This window comes from Solenopsis invicta, chromosome 9, assembly GCF_016802725.1.
Source record: "Solenopsis invicta isolate M01_SB chromosome 9, UNIL_Sinv_3.0, whole genome shotgun sequence".
NCBI classification, from domain to species: domain Eukaryota; kingdom Metazoa; phylum Arthropoda; class Insecta; order Hymenoptera; family Formicidae; genus Solenopsis; species Solenopsis invicta.
Window position 1 is genome coordinate 14,448,550 of NC_052672.1, and position 12,411 is coordinate 14,460,960.

Here is a 12,411-nt window from a genome sequence, read left to right on the forward strand (position 1 = left end):
GTCACGTGTGACACGTGAGTTCTTATACTTTCAACGTTATTTGTTCACAAACTTATCAGTTCTAAAGGTAGCCATGTGTGATAATATTGCCACATTTGCAAGTCAAACTGTCATTAATAATAGAATAAATTATATAAGCTTTAAGTATATAATATGAGACGCCAGTATATAATGAAATACGATGTATCTTAAATTCTAGTGATAAAAATTTATTCCCGGTTGTATAATGAGCTAATTCATTTGTAATTTGTATGTATTAATAAACTTTTATTTTAATGTCATCTTTACAGCTGTTTTAATTCATTTTTTTATCTCGTGTTATAAATTCTTTGAACGATTTCGCTTGAAGACATTCAAACGTAATAAACAAAGTAATAAAAAGTTGTAACCTTTTAGCAATCAATTTGAGTAGCCGACATAATTGTTTTCATAATTTGACAAAATTATTTTCAGATCTAGTTAAATTTTTAGACACTTATCAAAACCGTTCTTCCCGTGTAAACGTAATGCAAAATTAATAAAACACAAAGTTCACTAGGACGAGTTGTTTTATGATTATGATAATCACCAATACAATAGGGATATCTTATAGCAAAATCGTATTTAATTCTCAATGCTATCTAAAGCGTATTTAATTCTCAATGCTATTGTAAATAAAGGAGCTTTGTAATATTGCTCAAATGATAAATAAATAATGAGGTGATATTGGTTAACAATTTCTAACATAATCTAATCGATTAACAATTTCTAAGATAATCTAATAAAATTATTTTCAGATCTAATTAAATTTTCAGACCCTTATCAAAACCGTTCTTCCCATGTATAAATGTAATGCAACGTTAATAAAACACAAAGTTCACTAGGACGAGTTGTTTTAGATACGATTATGAGAATCACTAATAGAGATATTTTATGACAAAATCATATTTAATTCTCAATGCTATCATTGTGCATAAAGAAGCTTTGTAATATTCCTCGAATGATAAATGAATAATGAGGTGATATCAGTTAACAATTTCTAAAGAAATTTTTACTTCGTATTACTTGCAGTCACAAAAAAATAAATAAAAAAGAGATAACTACGTGTAAAATTGTAAAATAAAAAAAAACAATAAAATTTGTTTTTTTGCTACATTATTCATGTTGGTTTACGTCAGATTTAATATCGGACCATAAATATACGCGTTGACGCCACAGTAAGGTGCAAGACGGAAGCACAGGTTGTAACATTTGAATGAGAACGCGACTGGTTTTGGAAGTAAAACATAAAGATTTTTGGAGAATTCTGAAAGAGGCAAATAAATAGTGGAATTAAAATATAATAAAAAAATATTTTAAAAAGTCGATGTTCAATATTGTCGCGTTTATAGTAAAAATAAATTACAATCGAAATAATTAGTCGCTAGGAAAAGGCAACTATGCATTCATGAATAAATTTATCTATGAATAAAATACTCTTATATGGTGACAACACACTCTGTATACTTAGAGCAAAAGCCAAGGCCTTATGTGCCATTAAAATACACAAATCATAAATGCCGATATGCTATGTGTTTATGCATATATATAAAAATATAATACATACATATACAACATTATACGTATGTAGTATAACATATCGTTAATATCTTTGATTTTCAAATTTGCCAACAAATGTGTGTAACTCATACACATGCACAAAATTCTGTAATAAATCTTCTGCGTCTTTAATTTTGTTATTACTTTCTTTTTTTAAATTAAGCTAATTACTGCTGTTATTAATTGTTATATTTACAAGTCATTTCATATAAAATATAAGTATCGACTAAATCCTTTTCTTCATTAAAAAATATTAATATTATAATCTGTTATAAACTACTACTTATAATAAAGATAAAAAAAATAGATGTACATGATTGTTATTATTTTTTGGTATTCAATTTGAAAGAGTGATTTATTAAACCGCTACGAAGATTAAAACTAAAACAGTTGCAGAATAAATGATGAACTGTCTCAAGAGTTTCTTAAAGAAGGACTAATTTCAAATTGATCGAATAAATTAACGTCATTAAATTAACGATCCAGGATTCTGAAATATTCTCAATTTGAAAGCAATTCATAGAACATAAGTGGTATCGTGAGATCAATATACATCTGTCTCTTTCTCTTTCTCATTATTATTTATTATATACACGTACGGTAAGACTAAAGGTAAAATGCTAATAAAATTATATCGTTTGTTATGTATCTCTTTGAAGAAAAAATTAAATCTTAATAAAGTTGGGAATAAGATGATGCTGTTAGGTTATATTGTCGAAATAATAAAAGTTGCGTTTAGGTGAAGGGATATAAGAGAGACATTACTTTTGCGACATTGATTAAGAGTTGACAAAGTGTTCAATTCAAATTCGAACACGAACTGACGCGGATCCGGATCCGTGGCTTATACCCAGCGACTTTATCTCAGAATAAGACAACGAGACTGACCTTGACGATGTGCATTTACTCGTCCCTGGCTGTGGATTTTGTTGCTGCGACTGATATAGCGAGGGTTTATCTGTACTGATCCCTGGATGGACAGTTTCTTGCTGCGACTGATACAGCGAGGATTCATCCATACCGATTCCTGGTTGCTGCAACTGAGCTTGCTGCTGCAACTGAGCTTGCTGCTGCAACTGAGCTTGCTGCTGCAACTGAGCTTGCTGCTGCAACTGAGCTTGCTGCTGCAACTGAGCTTGTTGCTGCAACTGAGTTTGTTGCTGCAACTGATGATACAGCGAGGGTTCGACCGATCCAATCCTTGGCTGGAGAGTTTCTGGCTGCGACTGATACAGCGAGGATTCGTCCATGCCGATCCTTGATTGCTGCAACTGAGTTTGTTGCTGCAACTGATGATGATACAGCGAGGGTTCGACCGATCTAATTCTTGGCTGGAGATTTTTTTGTTGCGACTGATACAGCGGGGGTTCGACTGTGCCGATCCCTGGAAGGAGAGTTCCTTGCTGCTCGTACCACATATTTGACGTACCACACACTCTGGCTTGCTGATGCATGTTGTACATTTCGAGGTGCATTTATTGACATGTATGTATATCTTTTAAAAGACAAAAAGAGTGTCTTTATACGCCTGCTCGTACAAAGTACGTTCGCCGATCGAGTAATCGTTTGCCATTCCAAGTAGTAATCTTTTCAATTCGCCATTGTTTACCCGCCGATATTATTATCTTGCAATTTTTATGTAACAATGACTGGTTGATATTGCGACTTATCTTTATCCGCAGTTTTACTCAATAATCACTCGTTTGCACCGGTAGGCATAGGTCGTAGTTCGCAGCAGGTGTCTCCGCGGGCGTCACTCGTTGCACTGGACAACAGCAGGCAGCATCCGAAGACACGTCGTCGTCGGTGGCCCGTCGTCTTATCTCGCAACGGCGACGGCGACGGCGACGGCTTGTTTGCCGGCCGAATTAAAATTAGCCGGTTAGCCGGTGATTAATTGCGGTCGCTCGATAACTTATTCGCGCGCGTCGATAATCCTTGCCTTGCCTCTATCTGGTGAATGTTAGACGAAGTCGCCAGAGCTTGATCGATTGATCGATGTGAAGCGGCGACCGGCGGCGCTGAACGTTTCGTTATTCCCGCGGGTTACTCCGCTATATCGCGATATATCGTTCCGCGTCTTTATCGACAAACATCGGCGTTCCTCGACATATAAACTCGACTCCCTGTAGATTTCGTGCACAAGTGTGTCGTTTTATTGAAACTTGTCAAGCAGAGACTAGATTGTCACGAGCATCTACGTGCGATTTTTATCAGACCCAACCAAGTTTCCGCGAGCGGATGACGATTCGACGAACGCGCGCAAGCGTGTGCGCGCGAGATCGTTGCAATTGAGGAGCTGCTATGTCGCGACACTTCCCGCCGCTTGTAAAATGCTCGCCGGAAGTTGACACCGGCCTTGATATCCGCTCTTACAGATTAGAAGCAGCACGTCTTGGAGGAACGCGATTGTTTAATCGTTCAATGATCGCGACATAGAAATCGAAGGCGCGATTTCTCTTTTTCTCCCTCCGTCTATCCTTCTTCTGATATTGCGCAGAGAAATGCGTTATACGTAGTGACATGAGGCGCGAACTCGCCGCCACCGCCGCCGATGGCCTTGACACAATATACCGAACGATGTCCACCGTAATGCGGAGCGGTGATTTATTCCAAACACCGTCGATCAGCTGCCGCTGCTATTTCGCGCAATTTGCGCGCGACGCACTATGCGTTTTGAAAGGTCAACTGCTGCCGGTGCGACGCCGCGCGCCGCCGCCGTCGTCGCCGCCGCCGCTGCCGCGCGCCGCCACTGTTACTATTCCGCTCCGTTCGTAGGCGTCACCTGTTTACTACTTGCCGGTCGTAACGTCGCAGGCAAGAGAGGACGCACGGTCGCGTAGCGCGCGCGCTACGAAGACCACGCGTTTTTCACGCAACAGAATTACGCAACGACACGGCGATACATTATTACGCACTTGAGCGCGCGGATATCCGCGAATTGTCCAGCTGGTGAATATCACGCGGTTCTACCCGCGAGAGAGTAAGAATGAAGAGATGAGAGGGAAGTGCGAGCGAGAGAGAGAGAGAGAGAGAGAGAAAAAGGGAGTAGAACGTACTGGCGAGACCGCAACTCACGGCAGTCGGACGTGAACTGTTCGACGAGCGCTACCCCCACTCTCGGTAACCAATCAGCGCTTACCCCCACGCGGAGACGACCAATCGTTCCCCTCGTCTACTCCCGCCGCTCGTCTATTCGTGCGCCCGGCGTGATAACGATACGTTGTTAGGCATCGTTCACACCGACAGACCCGTGATAAGAAAGAAGTTTTGGAGAGCGTACATAAAAAGAGAGCTGCTGTATCCTTTCTTCCATTTTCTTTCGTTCTACGAATCATTACTCGTTCGCACAAAATACTTCCCATAATAGACGAGTCATTTTCTCTCAGTATATGGGTATAATATAAAAATATCAATGTGTATGACATTATAATATTATATTATTATTTAATTATAGCAATTAACTGCAATGAATGTGTAATTAATCGGATAGATGGTTAGAGAGAGAGAAAGAGAGGGGGGGGGGAGAAGAGAGAGTAAAATTGTATTTCATCATTAATTACGATTTATAATCATATAATGTGCTTTTGTGCTGTACTAATATACCATATAATGAAACATATCAATGTAAGTTTATTTTTATATCACGCTTCTCATAAACAAATAGTTTATTATTAGAAGTTGTTTTCAATGATTTCGATCTGTGAGCTGTTGTTGGAATTTTATGTGACTTTTGTGATATGTATATAAAATTGCGAATATAAAGTACTAAAGAGAACTCTGATTTTTTTATGAGCGACTAAAGGATGTGTCACATTTCAAAATATTACCAAAAAATAAAAATTTCATAAATTTATCTAGTATTACGTTTGAGTATATGTGTGAATTTGGGACATAATTTTCTCATTGGTTTAAAAGGTCAATTTTTTGCTCTTGATTCTTATGTAAAATTGCGTTTTGTACTTATTTGCAAATTTAATGAGGAAGTGATATTACGATTCAGTGGAGTTTAATCAAATTTTTTACATATACTAATAAAACTCTAACAAATATTCACGCAAAAGTTTATTTGAGTCCGCTTGTACGTTTAAAAAATATTTACTTAAAACGGCAGCAAAATTTCGCTGCATAAATTATTTTAAGCTATTGTGTTTTTTGTAGCTGGTTCAGAGCCAAACTTCGGGTATTCACGAGTATTTTTTTTCGCCGAATAAAAAAAAATAAACCTAAGAAGCATATAGTTTTTAAATTTCGATAACTTTTAACTGGTATTGCTCAGTCAAAAAATCTTTAAACCGATGTCGCAGAAATGTTAAGGTCGATGATTAAAAAATAAACTGCGCAGTTTGTTAAATTTTTACGAATACAGAAAAATATCGATAATGATTTTCGCTCGAAACGGTATAACAAGCAAAGCGTTAAATTTCCGGACAACCGATCTACCTGATGCGACGATCTGATATTCACGAGTTTTTTCAACTGCATGTAGCTCATATTTCAAACGAATGGACAAATAAAATTCGCAAATATGATCCTCAAAACGGTAATCGCGATAATCGCGCGCATGTCGTAATGTTCGATAAGGTTTTATTCCACGCGACATTTCATATATTTGTCATTACGAACATCAATAATTTCTATCTTTGTGCATAACTCGATTTTGCACTCTTTTTTTTATCACTTAAAGTAAATATTCATTTATAACTCTTTTATTGCAGTATATAATTAAAGATCGCGCGAGATATTGAGTTCTTTTCTTATGTTTGTCTACAAATAAGATATAGTCTACGATTACGATGTAACAATTTTATATGTGAATTGTTAGCGAAATAAATGAAATAACTTTTCTATTGTGTGTACAGACATCCCGTTGATTCTATTGCTCTAATTTTAGATGCAAATCGAAAATTTGTTATCATGTTTGCTAAAAATACTAAATAAAAATAATTGAGATATCTATATTTTCGCGTAATATTAAGTCGTAATTAAAAATATTTTGTCTTTCTGTATTCAAATTATTTAATTACGAATAGTTTTACGATAATATAGAAAACCAATAGTGTTAGATAATTTGATACTTTTTTGAAATCAAGACAACTTTTAATATTATTATTGAAATATAACTATTGATAAATAAGAAAATAATCTTTATTAAAATGAACTCATGCACACACAATTTGAATGTTTCAATCGCAATAGAATTATGATACACAAAATAATTTTACAGATTTGTAATTTGTCCAATGTTATCATGAAAAAAAAAAAGAAAGAAAAGTAAATAACAAAATAAATAAAATATTTTTCGTCGATTTTAATGCTATGTTTGAATAATGGATGTGAAAGCTCTGATGCGATCCAAGGTATCGTTAAACAATTCAAAGAGCGAAACCCTTTTGATCAGCTATGCCGTAATACCGACAAGTTGATGATACCGATTAAATAGAAGTACAGTAATGCGCTGCACTTACGGCTGATTAATTAACCGAAGAGTAGCGATCATCTAGAAAGGTTAAATTCGTAAGCATCAATAATTGAATTAACAGTAAACTCTACAGTACTTTTGTAGTGTAGCTTTATCATTGTGAAATGAAATACAATAGCTCTTCACATTTTCAAATCAAAACGCTCATACACGGAACACTTCATGTACATACAATCAATTTATTAGAGAGCGATCTCTATTCGTATTTTTTTCTTGAATAAGCTAGTACTGAATAGGCTGGTTTAGATTTTGAAGTAATCAATTTAACATTTAACTAATCGAATAATTTTATTAATTTTATCAAATCTTTCTTTCTCATACTGCAAGTTTAGTAAATAGTATCATATATTTGTCACTGAAGAGTATAGCAAATTCCATTCCATAAAATATGTAAAATATTATTATTCAATTATTGTATTCATGTACATGTAAATTTAAATTTGCGATGAATATTATTTCAACGATTAATAACAATCGACAAAAGTGATCCACGTCTGATTCATGTAATAACAATGATGAACTGTGTTTTAATAGAAGAATAAAATTTAGATAAAATTTAAAATGTACTTCTATTGCGCATAAATATTACTCTCACCGTATCACGACCATGAGAAGATATTATCAGCACATCAATTAAATACATGAAAGTCTCGACTTACCCATATGAAGTGTTTTTGATCCTTATACCGGTGTTTTCGACGATGTTTTTAACGGGCACGCTACCAGAAGAGGACGCGCCGGAATCATCCTCATCCACGTCATCCTTCATTTTTCACAGCTTTTCTGTACATCAAGATGATGCTTTGTTAGTTTAGAACTGCTATATTTTTGATAAGATCGTGTAAGCGCGCGCGAAATGTAATAACTCAACCTTTATGAGTAATTACATTTTATAAAGATCAAGAGTGATGAAAGTACCTAATCCAATTTATCGTATAAACTCAATCTTTTCGCACATTTCGCACAAAAAATTTATAAACGTTAAGATGGCTATAACATTGATGCAAGATATTTTGTACCATACCAAAAAAGTTTCAAAAATAAAGCGTAAATTGAAAAAAAAATCGTTACATATTCAATGCTATGCTATAATATTTTTCATTGTAGTGAAAAAGAATTACATAATAAAATTTTGTTCGTGCGAGCAATCTTAGATGTTCAATGACTAAATTGCGCAAAGAATCAACTGGGGTTTCTATATTTAAACATTTATTAGAGCAAATAAAGCAGAGTTCAATTGCGAAATAATTATTTGAACATACACTCTTAAATATTCATCTGATGATTTTCTTGATGATTTTCTTTCACATATTCGATGCAATTGGATTGACGCTGTAGAAGCGTGAATAAAACTGTGATTCCTCAAGCATTTGAGAGAAAAGAGAGAGAGAGAGAGAGAGAGAGAGAGAGAGAGAGAGAGACAGAAGGAAGCAGAGAAAAAATAGTATTCTAGTACTATGAATTCTACTTCAAGGAGTTGATGCGAGAACGATAAGTGACACATCGCCATCAGTTGAATGATATAACTGATCTATCGTGATGCGTAGAGTTTTAAATTGATTCAATATGGTAGATTTGTTATATTAAAAGAATATTAAAAGAAAAACGCACATTTTTTTACATTGATTTGTCATACAAAGAATACCAAGATAGTTTAATCACAATTATATGTATACAACACATAAATGTGAATGCTATATCGAGAATGATTCCATCAAATATTGGAATATCTAAGCACTAAAGGAAAATTATAATACCATTTAAATTTTATTTAAATATATTTGCTTTACAAGTAACGTAGGTTTAATTTTAAAGTTAATTTAACATTTTAAATATGCAAAAGAGCTTTACCGTTATTTTTAAGGCTTGAAACAAAGAAAATAAAACTGCGCAGCACTTCAACATGTATTGTCCATATTATGCACTGTTTTCATATTAATATTTTTTTACTTTATTCTATATCTGTATTTATTTCTATTTTCAATTACTTACACTTTTATTTGTTTTACAAAGCAAATAAAAAATTAAATACACTACACGTTCACTGTATCTATTTTAACATTTTTATTTTATTGTTATTCACTAAAATTTATTTGCTTTGTAGCGTAAATAAAAATTAAGTACACTACAAGTTCACAGATTGCTTTGTATCTATTTTAACAAGTTGTGAAATCCGATTTAATTTACTATCGAAATAAATGACGAACCGAACGTTGAAATTGAAAGCTCGCCAGGTCCGCTACGACTGCCACCTTGGATATAATCTCGTTCAAAATGAACTTTATAGATTCGCTAGTTCTACGTGACAGGCAGAATTTATCGTCGATCGCGCTTCGTTGGTCTGCGGACGCGCGCGAGCGTGAACGCGAATCGAATTTGCGATTTGTCGCAGCACACAAAACGCCGACTCGATGCCGGATTGACCGACATTCGGCGAGCCGGTAAAATCAAAACGATTCAAACCGCAGATAAACCACGTCGCGTAGAACGGTCGCACATCTCGCGCGCACGGATAACAGCGCTAATTCGTGACAATCGCGCGGCGCTGCCCAGGATCAAGGGTGGTCTTTGTTCATGGTCATGCAACTCTCCATCACAACTGCAGATTATAGCGTGTACGTGATCTCGAACGCACAACATGCGAGAGATCTGCGTTTTCAGCATCAGCGGATGCTGAAATAATTCTGTTGGGTTGATGGACTCCATCATATCGAGATTTTAAAATGTTTGATATTTGTGGAGAATTAAATGTTTGGTCAAGCGAGCCTTTAAGAATATTTAGATGCACTTTTCAAGAAAATTTAACTATACCAATTCGTGATATATAAAGAAGAATATAAAAAAAAAATCATAATATGCATTGAAATAAAAACAGTTGCTTCTAGTAGATTAGAACACGAGTAATTTTTCTATAAACAGCTCGAACAAATTTTGATTATATTTTTTACTCCAATAAAATTGACAAAGAGCGATTTTAAATGTTTATTACAGTATCCAGATTAATATTGTATTATTTGTCTTTCGTCTTGAGAGAAAACAGTTCCGGCAATAGCATTTCCTCTTGTGTAAAATAAAACTTAATTTGTATTTATGCGAATAAAGAAAATAAAAATGCTAAAATATTTCTGCCACATTGAACTTAATTAATCAAGTGAGATAATGAAATTACCCCAGAGCTTTTCCACTCTTGTCACTGTATTTTAATATTAAAAAAATTTTATTGGCATGTCACGCATTATTCTAATACCTTCGTGTGAGAGAGAGAATGCATTAAGAAAAATTGTTTACCTTAGATTAAAGTACAGCAAAAAGCCTGTAAGACTAAGCTTGCTATTTCTCCTAATAAAAAAATTAAAATATAATTAAATTATACATGATATTCGAAAGAAAAGAATAAGAAAAAAAGAAAGAGAAAAAGAGAGAAAACTTTTTCACGTCTTTGAATTCTCCATACTAATAAGTCGTTAAAAAAGTGTTTGATTATTCAAAGAGGCTTTATATAAAAAATGCTTTAAAAAACTTGGAATAAAAATTGTGAAAAGAAAATATTATATTGCGTTTATATACGTAACGCAGTTAAGCGAGGCTTTGTGAATCTATTCAATGCTATAAAATCTTTGTTCTGAGTTTTTCAGAGAAGGAAATGACGAGTAAGTGACTATATCTAGAAACTGGTGCCAGGTAGATCCGCGTTGATGTATCAGGTCGTTCACATTGCATTACTATCACTAAGTTTTGCTGCATACACAGTTTACGCGACGACACTGATAAGACGGCCAGAGGTAACATACGTACAATGCACTCAATTCTAGACATTTAGAATTCAGATCAAATATACAAAGCGTTTTTATTTTATCTCCAATATTAAGATAGATTTCCTAAATTAGTTTAAAAAATAAATTCGTCTCAAAAATTGTAAATATATAATTACATATTTTTCTTTTTAGAAAACTAATTAAAATGCTTATTATAATTAAATTCGTGATAACATATTATCATATTTGCATGCTATCAGAATATTATTATAATATTTTACATAAATCTCAGAGATATAAATATATTAATTTGGATTATTTCTTTCATTAGTTGAGAATTCACTCTTTGTCTACTTTTTAAAATATAAATCTACATCTCAATCATATAGTGTATAAAAAAAGAATTTATATCTTAGAGAGAAGTAATTATATATAATATATAATGCAATACACACTATAAAGTAAAAATGAGTAAAATATTAAAAGAGCATTAAATAAGCAGAATTTTGCATGATAGAAATGCAAATACAAAACGGCTAGAAAGAAAGAGAGAGAAGAAGTAAGACAATAACGGAATCTCCCTCGTCGCTTCACGTCATAATATCCAGTCGTCTAGACGTCAGACTTCTTTTGTTCATCCTGGGCTGATTTTCGGGAATTGTCGTGAGGGTTGAAGCCACGATGTTACATGGGGAATTTTACAAGAGGAATGCGTGGGACGCAGGTGCACGAGAGGTAACCCCCACGTTCTCAGTCGCGGATTGTTGTTTTCCCGGTCGGGAACATACTCAATACGTCGTCGGTCATCAGACGAAATCTGCACACGCGCGACCACCCGTTGCTACCGACTCCTCTCTTTCTCTCAATTTAATGGCGGTTAACGATGCTCGCGGACCAATTTGATTTCGTGCTTGTCTACTTCCTTCTACATTTTTATCTGTACCCCGTTCGCCATCTAAATTTTAACACTTCAAACTTTCAACGTTAATATCATGACATTTAAAGCACGCAACGATAGTACCAGACACTGATATCGTAGACACTGTAAAATTCACGATTTTCTCGCAAGAAAACTAATTACGTTACCCGCAAGTTTTTAAAATTTTAACATTTCAAAATGACGGTGCTTTAAACAAGTCAGTGGCAATACCAAACGATTTAAATCGTTAAAAATTCGTTTAACTTCGTGAAATTACTTTCATTAGGAAACTAATGTTGCCATCTTAAATTCGTGATACAAATATTGTATGACATTGACGTCATGATATGTTTGCACAAACAATACGAAGATATGACAAACACGTTATTATTTTTAATCTTTGATGTGTGCTTTCTTGAAAGGGTAATCACGTTTCAAGAGAACTTTACAGATGTCTTCCGGACATCATATACCGCCGTAGCGAGAGAGCATCTGAACGTCTGACATATCTAGACAAAATAGAAGTCAAGAGTCCTTTGCCCCTGAAACACGGGATGAAAGGCACGTGGCTCGTAAAGCCATAGACTATACTATATTATATATTTTACATGCACTTGAGGTAACTTTTATTGTTCATTAAATATTCAAGTAAATTTAATCGTAATAATAAGAGAACA

At 34.4% G+C, this 12,411-nt stretch overlaps 1 protein-coding gene across 4 annotated transcripts in view; it reads right to left on the reverse strand.

Annotated features, from left to right (window-relative positions):
• LOC105194446 overlaps positions 1-12,411 on the reverse strand; it is a 90,432-nt gene that overhangs the window by 63,639 nt on the left and 14,382 nt on the right. For 2 of the 4 annotated variants that reach the window (XM_011159352.3, XM_026137187.2), the window contains exon 2: positions 7,720-7,843. In XM_011159352.3, the coding sequence (XP_011157654.1) occupies positions 7,720-7,829 (110 nt within the window). In that variant the 5' untranslated portion in view covers positions 7,830-7,843. Of the gene's footprint in view, positions 1-2,466; positions 4,998-7,719; positions 7,844-12,411 lie in introns of those variants that run through there. The other 2 variants (XM_011159351.3, XM_039453573.1) reach the window with 2 other exon arrangements.